Source organism: Cicer arietinum, chromosome 7 (genome assembly GCF_000331145.2).
Source record: "Cicer arietinum cultivar CDC Frontier isolate Library 1 chromosome 7, Cicar.CDCFrontier_v2.0, whole genome shotgun sequence".
Taxonomy (NCBI): domain Eukaryota; kingdom Viridiplantae; phylum Streptophyta; class Magnoliopsida; order Fabales; family Fabaceae; genus Cicer; species Cicer arietinum.
Window position 1 is genome coordinate 18,660,183 of NC_021166.2, and position 20,420 is coordinate 18,680,602.

The following is a 20,420-nucleotide window of genomic DNA, read 5'->3' on the forward strand; positions in this document are numbered from 1 at the left end:
CGGAAGAGATTAACATGTTATGTAATATTAATTAAGCCAACTCATTTATAAATATCTTTTAGAATCATCTTTCTTTTTCTTAAAATTTTTGTGCATAATAAATATTATATACAATATTTTATTGGTTACACAACATTAAAGCTATGTAATAATTTCTCTTTATGTTACATATTTGCTATTGACTCATAATTTATCCACCTAAAATTATAGTGATTTTACAATTCTTACATCAAATTTTTTTCTATTTTATTTTATTTTTTATCTTTTATCTTTTTACTTTTTTTTATCTCTCTATTTCAGTACTATTCTAATATGAACAACTCAATTTTTACTTTGTTTACAATGTTTAATCTTTATATTTTTTTATCACTATCGTCATGTTAAATCTCTCAATGTGAAGTACTCAAATCCCATCATATATTGTTATTTCACTATTATTCTATAATACATTTTATTAAATTATTCTATTTATTTTTGAAGAATGTGCATGAATCCTTTTAACATTTTTATCTATTCATACAATGAAAAGTTGGAGCAACTCAATTATTTTAGATAAAAATATTGATTAAATTACCTTAATGTATTGATAATAATAATAATAATAATAATAATAATAATAATAATAATAATAATAATAATAATAATATTCATTTTAATTACTATTACGATTCTTTTCATTTTACTTAGATTCCTATGATATCAAAGAGCTGGATTGTTTGTTCAAATGCCTTGAGCTAACCCTTTTATTCTATAAAAAATTATTATAACTTACAATAGGGATTATTTTTACTATTATAAGTTATCATGAAAAATACATAACTTCTTAATTAATATTAATTGTTTTTCTTTACATCATACTACTATTCGTCCATATATATATATGATTTAACATTCATTCATATTGATACATGAATTGAAACAAAATTTTGATTTTCTTATGTTACTGTGTATGTTTATACTATTATATAATTACATATTGTTCTTTTATTTTTAGTTTTGAATTATACTATTAAATTTTTAATATATTTTTTTCTTATTAATTTTTTTAAAATTTATTTATTTAATTTGTCCTTTAATCTATTTTATAATTTATTGATTTCAAATTTCATTTTTGAAAAAATAAATGAAATATCACTTTCAACTGCATAGAGCGTGTATCTAAAACTTTAAATATAGTTAAACTAATTTGTTCGATTGAAAAAATGTGAAAACTTGGTTTAAGCAGTGACACCAAACATAACTAAAATCATAACACAAGACAAAAGTACGAGCCGATTAAATGTAATAGAGCCTAAACCAAACTTTGAAAAATGTTCATCTCTTTTGACGATGAAAAACTAACAGCTTTGATAACAACAAAACTACAAGATATAACTTTTGAAATTTGAATATTCACACTCACTTGATATTTTACCATGCAATGGAGGTGACTCACTATATCTCCAAATAGGACTTAAGTTACCTTGTAATACAATCTCAAATAAATGCAATCAAGAGTTTATTTTATTTTTATTTAAGAATCATATTATTGATACAAAGTGTCGTAAATTTTGTCAATGATTAATCTCCACGTCTCGATGATTAGTCTCCACTGAAAAATCTGACTAATAAAATCATCTTTACTCGAAACTTAACTTATTATATAGTCCAATTCCACTTGAATAAATAACTTCGATTTTATTTTATTTTATTTTATTTTCTTGAGCACTAAAAAATAAAAAAATTCGGATAAATAAATTATGTATATAAAAGGATAATACACGTTTCCTTAGCCTCCTAAGAAATAGATTTTTACTATATTAAGAGTTGAAGAAAGTACAAAGTATACAGTGTCAGTGAATTGTTGTATTTATTATGTGAACCTTGAACGTTATCCTTTTATGTCTGTCAAAAGCTTCTGCACTGAAATCAGTGAAACCCAAACAACACAATCCTAAAAAGCTTACCTATCCAACTCAAGCCAAACAATACACATGACTACTCTTTGCTACATTCCTTATGAGCCTTTATCTCTCACTCTTCAACTTCAATGAACTTCACCTAGTTTCATTGTGTGAGATTATTATACTTTTCACTCTTGATCACTATTCTTATTTTCTTCATACTTTAATTAACATGTGATTTATTTCATAGTTTATATTATAGTAATAATTAAATACATGCACATAGCTATTTTTATCTACATTCATCTTTTGCATTTAATTGTCTTGTAACTTGTGACTTGTCATGTTCAATGATCATTTCTCATCAATTAACATAATATTTTTTAATAGGTCTTAGGTGATAGATATACCCTAAAGGTTCATACATGGAGAAAGGGGAATCATCAGCTAATTATGATCCAAGTATATTCAAATTGGATGAGGCTTCTGTGACAGTTTCCTCTAATTCTGGAAACAGTAAAGAATCTGTGAACAAATGGATGGCATTTGCTGACAAAACTGATGAAAATGGTACAAAAAAAGGTCCTTCTGTGTCAAATAATTTGAGTTTGAAGAACTCATCATCTTGTGATGATGGACAAATTTTAACTGAAGCAACAATAGCTGAGAGGACTGCTGAATGGGGACTTGGTGTGAATTCAGGCAATTTCAAAGCAGCAATTGAGACAACAACAAATTCTTTAGTTGATTCTGATAGGAACAAAAGCATGTCAGATAGGTATGTTGATTCAACAAGGACTTCTGGTGAATCAAATTATGGTTCTGAGTATAAATTGTCAGGGGTGTTTCCAAGAGTTTCACAAGAGTTGAAGGAAGCTTTGGCTACACTTCAACAAACATTTGTTGTCTCAGATGCTACTAAACCTGATTGCCCTATCTTGTATGCAAGCAGTGGATTTTTTAGTATGACTGGTTACACTTCAAAAGAGGTTATTGGAAGGAATTGGTGAGTATTTTTTTTATACCTTCATTTATACATAGAAAACAATGTTTTGAAAATTGCGGTCGTAGCGAAAGAGTTACTACAGACAAGTATAGCTGATGCGGTCGAAATTGCAGCTGTTATGGACAAGTTTAGTTGATGCAGTCGAGCATGATAGCAAGATATATGCTGCATTTTTTTCCTTCATTTATACATTGAAAGAAATGTTTTAAGGGTCTATTTGGATTGGTTGAATTTAGCTTCTCTACTTGCATAAGCACCTGTGACATTGATTGGGAGAGTTTATAGAAATAGCTTATGTCCATAAATTGTTTTCAACTTATTTCCATAAGCTCTCCATGATAGCTTATGCAAACAGTTTATAGCTTATATGAAAACAATTTGATTTGATTTTATCTTTTGTTATACATAAAAGCACTTATATAATAAGTATTTATGCTATAAATGCTTGATCAAGTTGTTTATCTAAAGACGACCTAAATTCCGATTGCAACTATAGTTACGCAAGAGTCATTGATATTGTGAAAAACTACAGACAAATTTAGCTGATGCGATGAAAATTGCAGTTAACTGTGATAACAAGATATATGTTTCTTTAGAAAATTTAGTTATTTTTTAATGAAAAGAAGCTGATTTTTTGTTGCAGCCGGTTTCTTCAAGGACCTGAAACTGACATGAATGAAGTAGAGAAAATTCGGGATGCAACTAAGAATGGTAAAAGTTACTGCGGAAGACTTTTAAACTACAAGAAAAATGGAACACCATTTTGGAACCTTCTCACTGTAACTCCAATCAAGGATGACCATGGCAATACTATCAAATTCATTGGGTTAGTTCTGCTTTTCCTACCTGGTTTTTCTTACCTTGACTTGTGTACAATGACTCTTGAACAAAACATTATGTCTATGGTGAATTTGAAGTTTAGAACTCTAATCATAATAACATTTTATCAAGAGAACCGCAAATTCGAGCAAGGATCGATATACCTTGAACATTAGTTATGTATCAATGTATAAAAAGATCTTAGCATACTATTATAAATAGCTGAAATTGAATGTGGTTAACACAGCTATTACATATTACTACAGAATGCAGGTTGAGGTGAGCAAGTACACAGAAGGTGTGAATGAGAAGGAACTAAGACCAAATGGATTGCCAAAGTCATTAATTCGCTATGACGGTAATACAAATATTTGATCCACCTTTTTGTGGCAATGTGTGTGATGATTCCGCCTTCACATGTAATCATCTAATTTTGCATTTGGCAGCTCGTCAAAAGGAGAAGGCTATGGGTTCAATCACTGAGGTTGTTCAAACTGTTAAGGATCCAAAATCCACTATTCGCAGTATGAATGAAGACACTGCCGCCACAAAGCATGAAGAGCTAGAGCAACTCAATTATGATTTTGCTTTGCCAAAGTCTGTTGAATCTGAGATTGCTAGTACACCACCACCTGGTAGAAAATCTTCAATGAACTTCAAAGATGATAATAATTTGTCACGCTTTAGTTCTTATGAGGAAAGGAACAACAAGTCATCAAGAAAATCTGGAATGACTTCTTTCAAAGGGTATTTTGTTTATCACTTACTACTATTTAAGTTTGACCAATAATTCAGCTCTTGTTTCAAAACTTTCAATAATGCTTACTTTGAAAGATTTGCTTAGTTTTGATTCATTAACTATATCTCCTATATATTGAGTTACTATTGATGAATGTACTTTAGCTAATGCTTGTGAACTTTTTCTTTTTGTTGGATTTAGAATATGTGGCTAATATGTTTTCTAATGTTTGTTGCAGTGTTAAAGGGAAATCAATGAGTTCTGCAGTGAGAGATAAGGAGAAGGTTATTGTTGAACCTGAAGTTTTGATGACAAAGGAAGTAGAGTGGGCCAATTGGGAGCAAAGAGAGAGGGATATAAGGCAGGGAATTGATCTAGCAACCACATTGGAGAGGATAGAAAAGAATTTTGTGATTTCTGATCCTAGACTTCCAGATTGCCCAATTGTAAGTATTGTGAATAGCGTATATTGTAATTATGTGTAATACTTGTGTTCGACTCGTTAATCAGGTCTGTTAGGTTTAGAATAGTCTATATAAACGTATCAGTGTTTGTACTCTTTCACAACTTTGAAATATATCAGAAATATTTTTCCAAGATAAGATTAATGTTTTTTTATTGGGAGCAATTGGTGATTTCTTTCCTTGAAATGAAAATTGATTGTCGTAGAAGCATACTCTATCATTTGCTTATATTCACCTAATACATAGTAAACTTCTAAGTTTGATTATCATGTGTATATAGAGCATAAACTTGTCAAGTGTGCCGATAATATGTAATGAATAACTATTGTTGATTCCTTTGCAGATATTTGCATCTGATAGCTTCCTTGAGCTTACAGAGTATACCCGAGAAGAAATTTTGGGTCGAAACTGCCGGTATAAATTTTACTATATTGTCATACACATTTTTTTTTTCATGTAGTATTTCTTGATTGTGTAATCATCTATCACTTGCAAGTAGTTTCTTCTATCATTCACAAGGTCTAGTTAATATAAACTAAATAGATGACATGAAATTTTATATATATAGGGGAAGAAATAAGAAATGAATGTGAATGCTTTCCAATGTTTGGGATTTTGCTAATCATTTCTCATTTGGTGAAATGAGTCTATCAGATTCTTCATTTAGGGATTAAATTGATGATAATTTGCAATGGTTTAAGAGCAATGCAAGAAACACAATCTTTTTAGTTGGTCCATTTTTTAAAAGATCAATACACTTGACTTGTAAATTGACCAAATCATAAAAAGTGTGTTAACTTTTTTTAAAAAATTGAGCAATCATTGAGTGTGTTGTTAGTACTTCTAGTATTTTAAATTAACATTGAAATTCTTTGGAGGATTAAAGTTATGAAACTACAATATTGACAAACTAAAGTGATGACTAGAATATTTTGAGGTCTAGAGTAATGATGCTTGTATCTCAAGAGGACAAACACATTGGTATTCTCTGATTTCCACTCTTTCTGTGGCTTTCTATTGTATGATGGATAGTCTTTAAAGTTAAGCATTTTCATTTATATATGGTAACAAATGATCACCATTGGTAATTTTTTTATGGTTAGGATATAGTGTCCTAAAAGTCCTGTCTCTTGTATATTTAGATTTACATCTACTTTAACCATTGTATAGGTTTCTTCAAGGACCAGAAACAGACCAAGCAACTGTCAATAGGATTAGAGATGCTATCAAAGATCAAAGGGAAATCACAGTTCAGTTGATCAACTATACTAAGAGTGGTAAATAATTACTATAAAGTATCTACACTTCCAAGGTTTTAGATTGTTGTTGCAAAAATGCAATCCTTGCTATTGAGGAGAGTTACAGTCAAATGTGGTTGATGCAAACTCAATTGCAATCATGTTGCAGTCGAGAAGACATTAAAAACCACGACGCTGTGGCCTAAATTGTGGTCACTGTCCTTTTTCATAAACCATGCTCCCTTCTAGTTTTTCTTCTTTTTCTCCATTGTATTTTTTTATCAAAGTAAAGAAAAAATGTTAGACTCTTGAAAGTTGACTAAAAGCAATTGGCTCTACCTTGATATTGTGTTTTTATTTTTTATTTTATTTTCAAATGTAACATCCTTTTGTTATTGACAAGATGAACACTTTTGATTTTATTATTTGTAGGAAAGAAATTCTGGAATTTGTTTCACTTGCAACCTATGCGTGACCAAAAGGTAATTAAAATACTATTATTCTCCTAGAAAACAATTAATTTTCACCATGAAAAGTTAATATTTTTTGCCTTCCTCCCTTTTTATTTTAGTTTTAATGTTTTTGTGTTTAGGGTGAACTTCAATACTTCATTGGTGTTCAATTAGATGGAAGTGATCATCTAGAACCTTTAAGAAACCGCCTCTCTGAGGGTTCTGAGATACAAAGTGCTAAGTTGGTGAGTGTTGGGTAATTTCTTTCTTCTTATTATTTTTTTCTTTGTATGTTCCTTGAGTTAGTTATGTACTTATTGGTCCATGATTATGTGATGCTTTCATATTGTAAAGGGAAGAGAAAAAAACAGAGACATGTCATCAAATCTATGTGCCTTAAATATGAATTCTGTGTGCTTTTTCTGTTGGTGAGCTAACTAGAGTTTTATGTTTTGTTTTAATCTTCCGATTTCTGGGAGAATGATTTCCTAGTAATCCGTAGTTTGGCCAGGAGGTAAGTAAAGTCTAGCTAAAAATTGTTCCAACTAGGATTTGAACTCGGACTCTTTCGAGCAATTCGTCCTTAACTGAAGCTCATTAACTACTTGAGGTCAATCACTTAATTAGGACGTCGAAAAAGTTTTAAACAAGAAACCAAAATTCAAACTTTGAAAATTAATATAATCATCAACTTACTAGCATTTGTCTATAAAAATATAACTTTACACTTACAACCAGGTGTCTAATCATATCTTACTATATACATATTTGTGTAGATATTTTAGAAAATAATATTATGAGTATGACAAGGTATTTAAATGTGATTAAACCTTTGTGTAAAAATATTTACATTGTGAATGCATCGTCACTAAATTCCTTAAAAATACAGGAGAGGTAAATTATATAAACACAAATATCAGTTACCATAGTTACATGATATTCTACTTTTACATGTGTAACTTATCCAATGTTTTCTCAAATACATAAAGGAAAATGTTTGCATGATGGTCATTTGAAATTAAAAAAATGAATGATGCATAATGTTTACAATAAGGAATTGTTTAGTGGAATATGTTGATATAATTATATATCTATGTTACCAGGTAAAAGCCACCGCAGAGAATGTTGATGAAGCTGTTCGAGAACTTCCTGATGCAAATTTGGTAAGGTATTTCTTTTGGGTTATAAACTAGTATTAAGTTTCATATTTTTATAAAAAAACAAATCGATTATGATTTATTTCTACTTTTTTGGTTATAGAGACCAGAAGATTTGTGGTCACTTCATTCTCAACCTGTTTTTCCAAGACCACACAAAAAGGACAATCCTTGTTGGGTAGCTATTCAAAAGGTACCATTTTATTTGTTTCACTTCCTTTTTTTCCTCCTGATATTTATACAAATAATAGATCACATGATATGAATATGCATGATGTGTTTGTACATTTGTCTGTGTGGGTAAATATGTCTTTTTTAATCAATTTAATTTGTTTGACTTTTTTAGATAACTGCAAGAGGTGAGAAAATTGGCTTAGATCATTTTGTGCCTATAAGGCCGTTGGGTTGTGGAGATACTGGCAGGTAATACATTTTAGTTAACATGGTTACATGATTGTATAGGTGGCATGTATACTTCAAACTTTTTCTCCAAAAAATTTCTTAGACTACTTTTAATATATTGTTGTTGATAATCTTTTCTTTTTATTGAACATGTTTAATCTTGAAGCACAAATGATTAAGTAACATAGTGATAGGAGACGGATTCTAAGGTGAACTGCCTTGATAGGTGGTTTATGGTGGACCGGTACTTTAAAACTTTCTGAAAATCTAATGATGACTAACACTACGCCCTTGGAAGTAGAAGTTTACTGTGCTGCTCTTTGTCTTCGCACTAAGAAGGTGATTTCATTAGTGTTAGTTCGACAAAAGCAAGAGAAATGAATGTGAGTTGAGTTTTAAGGCACACATATTCATTTTTCACTGTCAAGTCCCATGAACTTCCACTCCTCAGAGGGTGGGTGACGTCGATTACCGTTGGAGTTTCAAACAATTTTTGAGTATATGTTTCACAGTGAACCACCTATCAAATAGGTCCACTATAGAACTTATAGGTGATAGAAAGTATTGTGTTGTTTTTTATATAATATTGAATTGAATAAAATAGAGATAACAGTGAAGTTAAATTCCCATAGCATCAAGAAGGTCCATCAATACCTCCTCACCCTCAAAAAAGTTGCACCTAGTATTCTGCTTAATTTGTTTTTTGTGGTTTATGATTAAAATATTTCAGTTTCCTAGATACAAAAATGCTCTCCATTATTATCATGGTGTTGTTTTGTTTTGTACACAGTGTTCATTTGGTGGAACTCCGAGGTACTGGTGAACTATATGCAATGAAGGCAATGGAAAAGTCTGTAATGCTAAATCGTAATAAGGTCCGAATAAGGATTTATGAATGTTGAAAATCAGTTGATTATGTACATTCATTTATCTAGAAATACTATACAACACGCTTTTCCTTTCCCGCTTTCATCTGTGCCAAGTAACAACACTATTATTATAATTCCTCCCTGAAGGAGTTTGTAGCAAGAGTTGAGACACGGAAGAAATATAAATATCTGGTTTTTATAACAGGTTCATCGAGCGTGTGTTGAAAGAGAGATTATATCATTACTGGATCATCCTTTTCTTCCAGCACTATACACCTCATTTCAGGTAACTCTAGCTGACACCCAAGAGTCCCTGAAGTAGTAAATCGTCCCTGAAGTAGTAAATCATAATTTCACATGAAAAGAGTTATATCATTTTTTTGTTGTATAGTTATTGAAAAGCTTGAAACACAAGTTAAAACCCTTCTTCAGTTCTTAATACTCTCACTTGTATAGTATCTTATCTTATTAAGACTATATTTTCTTCCAATGTTCACTCAAAGCAAACTTTGAAGAGGATAAAAGACAAAATACTTTCATATTTTATTACTACAGCCCTTAGCAGGATAATATAAAATAAAAGTGAATGATATACTTAGCAGTATTATTGAAGTCTAGGAGTAGTTCCTTTTGAGTATTGGTTGTTATCCAACTGTTGTGATATTTCCTTTGTTTTGACAGACTTCTACACATGTATGTTTGATTACTGACTTCTGCCCTGGAGGTGAGTTGTTTGCATTACTTGACAGGCAGCCGATGAAGATTTTAAAAGAAGATTCAGCAAGGTATTTATTTTTGGTTTCCCTTTTTTGTCGACTTCTTAGGCCTTCTGATTGCTTGAAATTTCCTGTATTGATTATGTAGATGGTCCCTCTCTGCAATCTTATGCTAGATGTTCAATAAGATATACACCAATTTATTACTTGATTACTATTATTGGAATCCATGTTCTGATTTCCTTCATTGTAAATCTTGCATCCGGACAATGGAATTGGAATTGGATTTACTGTAGGCCTTGTAATTTTTATTAACTTTTATATGCATCCAGATTCTATGCAGCTGAAGTTGTTCTTGGTTTGGAATATCTCCATTGTTTGGGTAAGCTGCTCATGATATCATCATTGTATTTGTTCATATTACCTTAGGCAGTTTGGTATTTATTGAGAGAGAAACATATGTTGAATACATTTGTGTTTCAACTACACATCCGAGTTGTTGAAATATTGATAGTATGTTAAGATCTGTTAGCATCTTTTAGTATTAATGGTAGGATAACATTCCTATTTAGTTTACATCTCAAACATATATAAACATTGGTTCAATCCTTTTTAAAGTTAATGAGAAATATTCATATTCAAGTAGAGTCAATTTTATATAGACTCAAGACAATGAATACAAATAAGGAGATATTATTCTTATTTACATAATATGATATGCCTAGCCTACACAATAGTCCTAAACAATAAATACAAATATCAGAATATATTTTCAACAGTATTTAATATATATTCACTCTATATAGATGCAATTGCAATGGGTTCAGTTCATATTATCTTCTATGGTATCTTGGTGATCACTTCCTTGAAACACATTGGAGAAGTGATACTGATAGTGTTGGATATGACTCATAATTTACTAATGAGTGGACAAATTTGTTTAGGCCAATTCTTGGAAACTGGATAGTAGAATTTAAACACAAGTTGTACTCTGTAACCCTAAGCTTGAATCATAAAAGAAAGGAACTGCAACTGTTCTGCAGTCGAAGGCGTAGGCGCAATTGGGCATACTCCGTGATCAAATCTCGTGTGTTTTTTGTTTGCGTTTTTCATATCTGTTTTCTTTTAAATCGGGGTTGCTGTTCTAACAGACAATGACACTCTTGCATTGGTTTTTTTGTTTTGCCTCAAGGATTAGCTTTAGTATCACTTGCTAATGTTCTTTGGTGATGATGATTAATAACATTAGTTGAACAACTTGTGTCTCTATAACCTTTTAGCATTGGCACATAGCGTTGAAGCATTGCATCATTCTTTACTATGTAATCTGAATATTGTTGTATATTATTGAATCTGTCTAGGTATAATTTATCGTGACTTAAAGCCTGAAAATCTCTTACTTCAGAAGGATGGCCATATTGTATTAACTGATTTTGATCTATCATTTATTACATCTTGTAAACCTCAGGTACGTACCCTAGTTCCAGATAAGCATGCCTTATATATGTATATAAATTATTGGAAATTCTCATGATACTTCAGGGTATTTTTGGATGTTCTTTTGTTTTATACCTTTTAGTCTTTTGCATGAAATATCTGATTCAGAAGTGATTTAATTCTGATTTCTTAGATTGTATGAAAAAAACTTTTCTTTACTATCACTACATGAAAAAAAAATGTATTGGCATGTATGTTCCTCATGGCTTGAGAAAATTTATGCTATTCGCATTTCTATATGATGATTGTATGATGCTTAAATTAGAAGTTTTTGCTGCAGATTGTGAAGCAGTCGTTACCTAGTAATAGAAGAAGATCTCGAAGTCAGCCACCGCCAATATTTGTCGCAGAGCCAGTTACACAATCAAACTCATTTGTTGGAACCGAAGAATATATTGCCCCGGTATGCTGAATATCTATTCTCCCCTGATTATGAAGTTATGCTTCTGTTTTATTTTATATTGAAAATAGGTTTATCATGTTAAAATTGAAAATAAGAAAAAAAAAATGGTAAAAATGTATTAGTCCCTTGTGTTTGTTTCTTATCTTTCTCCGCATGGGACTTATGCAGCTTGTAGTACAATATTTCAGCAATATACTGATAAATGAAGTATATAACTAATGTGCACAAAGCTTATCACAAAGATGTAATGTAAGTTTGGAAAAAATTGGGGGTTGATTTCATATTATATTTTTCAAAATGAGATATGTCACTATAATTTCATCAAACCTAAGGATGTTTAATGTGATGTACTGAAAGTCATGATGAGCATAAATCATTTTACTATTTCTGTTATTATTATTATCATTATCATCTTTCGAGGTTTTTAAGGTACTTGATATCAGGAAATCATAACCGGAGCTAGGCATACAAGTGCTATAGATTGGTGGACCCTTGGTGAGCATGCCATTTTGCCTATGTAACTAAATGAACTTGTTTGCATAAAAAATATTCACAATTTTTTTCTTCTGATGTCTTGTATATAGGTATCTTGTTGTATGAGATGCTATATGGTCGTACACCATTTAGAGGAAAGAATAGACAGAAGACATTTTCCAACATCTTACACAAGGATCTTACCTTTCCAAGCAGCATCCCGGTATATTAAGAATCTTACCCATAGATATGTAAATGTATCACCTAAAAAGATACATAAATGCATTGTTTTGATCATGTATCAATAACTGCAGTAAATTACCTCATACATGAATTGTATGTGTATACTTCCTCTGTCCCAAAATAAGTATTTGTTTTGGAACGGATGAAGTATATTGCTACAGTCCTGGAAGCTATAGTCCTGATAATGCATGAACTGATACAGTTCACATATTTTTTTAGGCTAGTCTTGCAGCCAGGCAGATAATTAATGCATTATTGCAAAGAGACCCAGGCAGTCGTCTAGGTTCAACTACAGGATCCACTGAAATCAAACAACATCCTTTTTTTCGTGGAATCAATTGGCCTTTAATCCGCAACATGGTACTGTCCTTGTGATTTCTTTTAAAGTTAGTCATAAGAAACATCATCATCATCATAGCTAGTATTCAAATTAGTCCTTAAAAAATCTTTTGCTCATAATGGTCCTTATGCAGTCAAATTAATTCTTTAATGTACATTATTTCAGTCAAATTAATCTCCATAGTCCCTAATGTGGAGACTAATTTGATCATTCAAAGAGACATGTTCAGGAGACTCACATTATTTATTTTCTATTACTAATTTAATCTCAAAAATCGTAGGAGCCTGGCAATTTAGTTCCTTAAATTAACTAAATACTGTCTAAAATGATCCTTGAAATTATAAATCCTCAATTATACCAGTTATTTTAAGTCGGTTAATTTAGCCTCTGAAATTATCTAGAAAAAACTAATGCAATAGCAGATTTTAAATTTTAGGGATCATTTTAGAATTTTGTTAATTTCAAGGACAAAATTCTTAACTCCTATAATTTCAAGGAAAAAAAATTAGTTAGTCAATCATTTTCAGTGACAGTTTCAGCCAATTTAGGGCTGGTTCAACTGGTGTTTAACAGTAATTGCATCATGAGAATGTTAAACTTTGAATATGATGGCCATTAGCCACCCTCCAAAAAATTTGTGCCAGCAAAGAAAAACCTCTCAAACAATTTTAATTTTTGAATATTTAGAGATGTTAGAAACTGGTTTTTATTGCAGTAACCCCTTGGAATGATCTGTTTCATGCAGAGTCCACCCCCTTTAGATATTCCTCTTCAACTGATAGGAAAAGATCCAACAATAAAGGACAAGAAGTGGGAAGATGATGGTGTGCTAGTTAGCTCCATTGATATGGATATTTTTTGAAGTTCAACCAAATTCCTCAGAATGTGATGTTTTGCTAGGATCATGCTTGACTCAAGCTTCAAAACAATCACTATAACCGAGACATTCAAATGCAAGACCTTTGTCTGCTGACTTGGTTATAATCCATTGCAATAGATAACAACTTGGAACCAAATCTATATTGTACATTGAATAAAACCAGATATGTCTTTACTGTTTGAGACATGCTTCCTAGTTTATTATGTTCATGGTCGATACATCGATACTGTATTTTTGTAAATGGCTTAAAATCGTAATTGAGTGTAGCATGAGGAGAACTAATTATAGCATGTAAACGCATATGTTGCAGCATTGTCAAAGGTTGTTTTAGCATTTGTCAACCTACACCAATGCATATGGAAAAAAACTCAGTCATTGATTCAAGTTTTTGTTTATATTGTATCTTTGTTGTTTCTTTTGTAGTTTGGATTGTTTTAGATATTTTGCTTCCTTCACACGCTAATATTTAGTTAGGAACTTTCTCAACCTTCCAACATGACTTTGGATGCGAACATATGGAAAAACAAAAAGTTTGTAACATTCAATCCGCATGTAAATTTTTAGAAATGTGGGGGTGAAAAATAGACCTCCTACGTTTATACATTTGCAAATTATGATTAAGGTCTTATATTGAGGTTTTTGTGTTGCCTAGGATGAGAGGAGTGTTAACAATATGAATCAACAAGAACAAGAGTAACAAAAAAGGTTAGGGTTCTATTTCAAAATTGCAAGGTTACATAAGTAAAGTATCAATACTATAATCTTAAAAGACTAAATTACACGTAATATCTTAAATAAGTCCAATAGCATATAAGCTCAATAAACTATTAATTGATAAGAAAATTATTTGTGAAAACCCTTTTTGCATCTACTTAATAACCAGATATCAAAAGAATCTCACATAGTATTTTTTAATCGCATTTCACATTTAGTCGTCCACATGCATAAATTAATGGTTATAAGCCAAATTGGTTTGACTTATTGAATAATGAAAGATACTTTAGCTCTACAAAGCAAAAGATGAGTGATCTATACTCTTAGAACATGTATTTTAGAAATGTAAAACTTTGGGAAAGTTGTTCCCAAAATTCACGTATAGAACATAATTGTGTTTATTTCATATTCCTAAATCGTTTTTCATATCTAGGATATGTTCTGTTCTTGGACTACAACTTGATTAGATGTTCTATGAATTGATTATACATTAATACACAGGAGAAACTTTCCTTATGCAGAGCAGGCTTACTAAAAAATCACATATTGAAGGACTAATGCGGAGCAGGCTTATGCAGACCAAGTTGGCATGCAATGAATGCATCCCAACTTCTATAGACAAAATCAATACTTTACAATGAACATAGAAAAGAAAATAAAGGGAGCACTATAATACTTTTGCATTAAAAAATCTCTATTAGACAGAATCAGATCTTTGCAAAACACAAAGGGAGTACTATAATACTACTATTTCAGTAAAACATGAAGAGTTCCAAACTCAAAGCATTATAATATTAAAAACTTAGTTAAAAGAGCTAGCCCCATTAAAAAGACCGGGATCAAGCTTCATCTCTGTATCCATCCTTCTTAAAACTCTATACCTACCAAAGTTTTTCAAATTTCACTGTACAAACAACTTGTCTTAACAACTCAAACCCTTCAAACACATATTTTAACCAATTAACCTGATGAAAATCTCTAAAACATGAACCAAAGTCTAGTAGTAATAATAGTAACACTTAATAATGCAATCCATTTCCATTTCCATTGACATTTCCATTGCCAAATACATATTCTGCAGGCCTATAAGCTTGTCTTGTTGCTAATCCATTTTGATATATTTTGGCTGATGAGATGTCACTGCCTACTCCTCTTGAAGATTGCTGTAAGACTACATCAAGTTGTCCACATGCTGCTGCTATAAACCCTGTGTTTTGACGCGTCATTAGTGACATGAACACAATAAAAAAATGGAATTAAAATGTGGACATGTCATGTATCTTAGAAATACCTAAGAACACAGGAGAAGGTCTTCCTGGTCTTGATTTAAATTCAGGATGGAATTGAACACCAATAAAATAAGGATGGTTATGTAGCTCAACAATCTGTAAATGAAAGAACAAAAAATTCAGTTGTATTGTTATATCTTATCTTTATACCAATTTCAAAAAGTTACATGAGAATGTCTATATTATACCTCCATGCGTTGACCAGTTTCGTCCTTTCCGGTAAAAGAAAGACCAGAATTTTCAAGGCGAGTTACCAAATCAGGATTCACCTGGAAATATAATTAGATCATTTTTCTGTTCTATTAAAACTTGCAAGATAATTATATGCATGAAAATGCAATAATACCTCGTATCTATGCCGATGTCTCTCATCAATGAAGCTTTTGCAGCCATATCTAAGAGGCAGAATCTATGTTAGAAGCCTAATAAACCTCATTCATTGAAAGTGTATATATATCTTTCATGCCAAATAATATATCAAGTCAATTATAGTGTTTATGTAACTTTTATATTTCTCTGCATAAGCATAAAGAAATGTGTCTTCAAAAAAAGTTCAATTGACTAATGACACTCACAATTTTGCAGATTTGCAATCCTTGATTTGAAAATATGTCCTCCTTGATCCAAGACGCATTGTACCTCCCATATGCGTTTTTGATCCCTACACAAAAACAATTCAAATAAATCACAAATGGGGAATGAAAAAGACATGTTTATATAAAACTATTTTCTTGGCAGCATTAGAATGAAAATAAACCAATTTAAACACCTCAGGCATAAATATGACGCATGGACTTTTGGTATTCGGATCAAATTCAGTACTATTAGCATCTTTTATACCGAGCACAGATCGCGCAAACTCTATAACAGCAACTTGCATTCCAAGACAAATGCCAAGGAAAGGGATTCTGTTTTCGCGCGCGTATTTAACTGCGATAATTTTTCCTTGCACTCCTCTATCACCAAAGCCTCCGGGAACAAGAATACCATCAGCAACCTGAAGGAAAATACTAGTTAGACAATAAACTTAAAAAGTTCTTTGCAACTAAATGGCAAAAATCAATTATTAAAACTTGTTTATTTCAAGACTGGGTAAGTGAAACCTTTAATAACTTCCATGCTGCCTTATAAGCATCGGGATTCTGCAACATTAAATAAGAAGATATATAAGAAAAATAATAACTAATTAAAAAAAATTGCTTGTTATTATATTGAAAACTTATGTAACCTCTTTTGCAGTTGCCTCTTCAAGGTTGGTAGCTGAAATCCAGTCCACAGTAAGTTTCTTATGGCAACTAACAGAAGCATGAACTAATGCCTGAATTCAATATTAAAGGTATTAAGGTTATTCTTAAGTTGTTATGCTTAAGCAATATAATATTCAAACACAGTGAAAATTAGTTCTCCACATGACACAAAGTGAAAGGCTACCAAAAAAACACAGGCACATGTACTTCATGAAGGAGACCGACATATGCAAATGCAAGTAAACATGTTAGGAAGTTAGGCAGAGAAAAGCCAAAAATAAAGGTATGTTTGATTAGCTTTTCAAAAACAGTTTTCTGTTTAAAAAAAATCAGAAAGAACAAATTTGGTTCGTTGTTAACTTTTAAAAACAGAAAACTGTTTTTAGAAAGTGTAATCAAACAGGCCCTTAATCTTTCACTCTACAATAAAAACACAGGAAATTATAAGAGTAATTTGCAGCGATAAAGTTATAGGTAACTCTACCTTTAGAACTGATAGGTAGGAATCTGATAGACATGTATATTTTCCGACTAAGGCAATACGAACCTGCAATTTTCAAGAAATAAAAATATAACTATTTCCAATAATCAAGGATAATAATAATATAATTAAGATTGGCTTTTGACTACTCACTGGCTCATGAAGCAGATCACAAGATTCAGCTCTAATAGTCCATTCCTTTAAATTAGGCTCTTGAGCCATACTGTATATACAAAAATAAACTACCATTTAAGCCTTCCATAAAATAAAAAATAAAAAATTATCTATATCGATCAAGTCCAGGAAATAGAACAACTAAAGAGTGAGTTGGTAAGACTAACCCTTTAAGGTTGAGCACTTCAAATATTGCTTCATGAGCTTTCTGATCCTATTAGACCAGAAGAAGATAATTTTTGTAAGAAAAGGTACCTACAAATAAGATGATTTTGTAGTTCAGCAGTTTCGGACAAAAAAACTTACTCTTAAAAGCAAAGGAATGTGCCATATGTTGGGAACATCATAAAGAGTAATTATGTTTTCCCCCTGAAAACATGAAAATTCAGTAGAGAAAAAACTCTTGCAAAGTAGAAATCGTTTCAAGTCATATACACCAAAATATACTTATCGTTACGAAAACTTACCGGAATCAGGCAAAATTGAGAGAGTTTTGCCTTCGCATTCTCGTCCAGTACCTGAGAAACAACTTAATATTAGAATCCTAAATTGAAAAGTTAAAGTCAAAAATAGTACTATGATTTCATTGCAGATATTCATGTGTGCATATACTAACCAGTGTGCTTCGGCATGCCAAGATTTGTGGAGTTAGTCCTTGGCTTCTAAGTCCTCTTACACTATGCTGAGTAGGTTTTGTTTTCTGAATATGATAAAAAGGTTATTTTTCTATGTTAGATTTAAGTAAAATAATATTTTCTACATAGATCTCAGCCATTTAGAGTTTTAAGACATTACTTGTTCGCCAACAACATTTAAAACAGGAACAAGGCTAACATGAACCAAGCAGAAGTTGCTAGCACCTGAAAATGAACCATATCATGTAACAACTAAAAAAGATAAACACATGCATCAAAGATAAATTATAGTTTGAGACACAATCGACAACAAAATAGTTGGTTAACGGGTGTTGAAACCGATTAACCATCAACTGAACGTAATTAACCCCAAATTTGAATGTGATTAACAATGATTTCTAGGTGCTTAAATCTACATGTAATTGAACACTTGAAAACTGTGGTTAATTACGTTCAAATTTGAGGTTAATTTATATTTCCTGAATGACTAATTTGTTTCGCCTGTCATATTGATTAACCATCCACATAACACATTTAACCACCACGTATTTGAACCCTGTTAACCAACCATTTTATTGTTGATTTTTGTGTCAAAATATTGTAACTCATGAACCAAAACCAAACTTTGTGGATTAATCAAGTATTCTCACTCACCTACTCTATATGAAAAATGTCCTAATGCTTGAATAAATGGCATGGACTCAATATCACCTGTGCATCAAAATCAAGAGATGTTTTTGTTATGAACTTAAATTAAAAAAATGCAAACAAACAATCTAATTCTAACCATGAAGAAGAAGGAAGAATGTTTTTAACAAACAGTGTATGTACCTATGGTTCCACCCAATTCTATGACACATACATCAGCTGGACCTTCTTTTCCATCCACTGGTATGTGGGCCACCCTTTCTATCCAATCTTGAATAGCATCAGTGATATGAGGAACAACCTAAATGAGAAAATACCATCATAATATCACAACCAAATATCATGAAAAAGAAAAAAAACTTTGTTTATCAACATATCAAAAACAAAAATGCAAAACTAAGTGAAATAGATTATGCAGTCAGTACCTGAACAGTTTTTCCTAAATAGTCTCCTCTTCTCTCCTTATCAATGACAGACTGTCATAAAAAAAACAGTAAAAAAAATTATGAAACAAAAAAGTAAAATCAGAGTCTTTAAAAGATGAAGGAGATTATTGTAAATTTCAAATAATAATCTTCAGAATATGAAGGACTATGATTCCATTAAACATGACAAGAAAATTTAACATAAAATGTATGAAGAAAAAAAAAAACTTGCCTGGTAAATCTTTCCTGTAGTTATGTTATTATCACGGGTCAACTTTACATCCATAAAGCGCTCATAGTTTCCAAGATCCAGGTCCACCTTTCAACAAAAAAAAAATTTCAAGATTCTTCATTTTTTTTTCTTACAAGACACTTTTTTTTTAACAATTTTCTTATAGGAAAAAAAATTCATAAAGTTGGCACCATATTTTTCTTCCTTGACATAAGGTTCTTTTGTTATTTATTATTTTATATTTATTTTTTGGTCTTTTATTAGGTATGTCCTTGAAATCAGAAAAAGCTTCAAGTGTTGTGTTTGTTTGTTTGTTTGTTTGTGTGTACCTCACCACCATCATCCAACACAAAAACTTCACCATGTTCAATAGGTGACATTGTTCCAGCATCTGTGTTCAAGTAAGGATCTGAAAATAACATAAGAAAACAAAAATGAGAAAATGCAAAGCAACCCATGAAAGGATTTGAAGTCAAAATGAATAGTACCCTTAAAAGTTTAAAACTTTGAACAAAAACAAAAAATGGGGTAGGTGCTACTTTTGTTAAAAAAAACAAAAAGAAGAAAAATGCATGTTTTATTTAATTTGTATGCAAAAGGAAGTGATGGAAATTGAAAATACCAATTTTGATGGCAGTGACACGAAGTCCACAAGCTTTGAGAAGCAAACCAATACTACTTGCTGTAACACCTTTTCCAAGTCCACTAACAACTCCACCAGTTACAAGAACATACTTCATTTTTCCTTCAAAATTGTGAAGTTTTTCAATGGCTTTGTTTTGTTGTTGTTGTTTTTATGACTCTATGCAATGAGAAAAAGAAGACCCTTTTACACACAGAACACTAAACAGAACAGAACAGAAGAGAAGAGAAAGTGAATCTCTGTGTGTGTTTGTGTTTGAATGAGAAATGAAGAATAGTGAGAATGAAGTGTGAAGTATGAAGAAAGGATATGGCATTGGGTGGTTTATTTATACAGACCATTCTGCAGAA

At 31.2% G+C, this 20,420-nt stretch overlaps 2 protein-coding genes across 5 annotated transcripts; one reads left to right on the forward strand and one right to left on the reverse strand.

The window, feature by feature from the left end:
- The first annotated feature begins 1,803 nt into the window (after positions 1-1,803).
- LOC101493687 (phototropin-2) lies at positions 1,804-13,984 on the forward strand. Of its 3 annotated transcripts, XM_004509559.4 has the most exons (23): positions 1,807-2,053; positions 2,274-2,889; positions 3,533-3,715; positions 3,975-4,066; positions 4,155-4,455; positions 4,686-4,893; positions 5,255-5,325; positions 6,082-6,188; positions 6,582-6,631; positions 6,742-6,846; positions 7,705-7,764; positions 7,862-7,951; positions 8,105-8,181; positions 8,951-9,035; positions 9,235-9,315; positions 9,711-9,814; positions 10,078-10,127; positions 11,107-11,213; positions 11,523-11,645; positions 12,089-12,140; positions 12,230-12,342; positions 12,582-12,722; positions 13,448-13,984. In XM_004509559.4, the coding sequence occupies exons 2-23, from the start codon at positions 2,309-2,311 to the stop codon at positions 13,562-13,564; spliced, it is 2,898 nt and encodes a 965-aa protein (XP_004509616.1). In that variant the 5' UTR covers positions 1,807-2,053; positions 2,274-2,308; the 3' UTR covers positions 13,565-13,984. The 3 variants fall into 3 exon arrangements, with proteins under 3 accessions (XP_073219570.1, XP_073219569.1, XP_004509616.1); XM_073363469.1 differs by lacking the exons at positions 12,582-12,722; positions 13,448-13,984 and having other exon boundaries at positions 1,804-2,053; positions 12,075-12,140; positions 12,230-12,328; XM_073363468.1 differs by lacking the exons at positions 12,089-12,140; positions 12,230-12,342; positions 12,582-12,722; positions 13,448-13,984 and adding an exon at positions 11,814-12,059 and having other exon boundaries at positions 1,804-2,053.
- A 968-nt stretch (positions 13,985-14,952) lies between these two features.
- Positions 14,953-20,405, reverse strand: LOC101493365 (uncharacterized). Of its 2 annotated transcripts, XM_004509558.4 has the most exons (21): positions 20,050-20,404; positions 19,757-19,836; positions 19,428-19,514; positions 19,196-19,246; positions 18,954-19,071; positions 18,777-18,833; positions 18,283-18,347; positions 18,104-18,187; positions 17,955-18,005; positions 17,794-17,856; positions 17,655-17,701; positions 17,467-17,536; positions 17,317-17,379; positions 16,814-16,903; positions 16,689-16,727; positions 16,355-16,582; positions 16,161-16,246; positions 15,932-15,980; positions 15,774-15,854; positions 15,588-15,681; positions 14,953-15,503 (listed from the first exon to the last, which is right to left on the reverse strand). In XM_004509558.4, exons 1-21 carry the CDS (start codon positions 20,165-20,167, stop codon positions 15,316-15,318), a joined length of 1,809 nt encoding a protein of 602 aa, XP_004509615.1. In that variant the 5' UTR covers positions 20,168-20,404; the 3' UTR covers positions 14,953-15,315. The 2 variants fall into 2 exon arrangements, with proteins under 2 accessions (XP_004509615.1, XP_027192837.1); XM_027337036.2 differs by lacking the exon at positions 18,777-18,833 and having other exon boundaries at positions 20,050-20,405.
- Between the last annotated feature and the right edge of the window lie 15 nt (positions 20,406-20,420).

What these genes read in the sequence shown, in the direction of transcription:
- LOC101493687 (XM_004509559.4), top strand. Translation starts at nt 2,309, where the DNA reads ATGGAGAAAGGGGAATCATCAGCTAATTATGATCCAAGTATATTCAAA. An exon ending in AACCTATGCGTGACCAAAAG is followed by an intron (nt 6,632 to 6,741) that starts GTAATTAAAATA and finishes TTTTGTGTTTAG; the next exon opens with GGTGAACTTCAATACTTCAT. An exon ending in GGAATATCTCCATTGTTTGG is followed by an intron (nt 10,128 to 11,106) that starts GTAAGCTGCTCA and finishes GAATCTGTCTAG; the next exon opens with GTATAATTTATCGTGACTTA.
- LOC101493365 (XM_004509558.4), bottom strand. Translation starts at nt 20,167, where the DNA reads ATGAAGTATGTTCTTGTAACTGGTGGAGTTGTTAGTGGACTTGGAAAA. An exon ending in TGTTGGATGATGGTGGTGAG is followed by an intron (nt 19,515 to 19,756) that starts GTACACACAAAC and finishes TTTTGTTGAAAG; the next exon opens with GTGGACCTGGATCTTGGAAA. An exon ending in GCGTCATATTTATGCCTGAG is followed by an intron (nt 16,247 to 16,354) that starts GTGTTTAAATTG and finishes GTTTTTGTGTAG; the next exon opens with GGATCAAAAACGCATATGGG.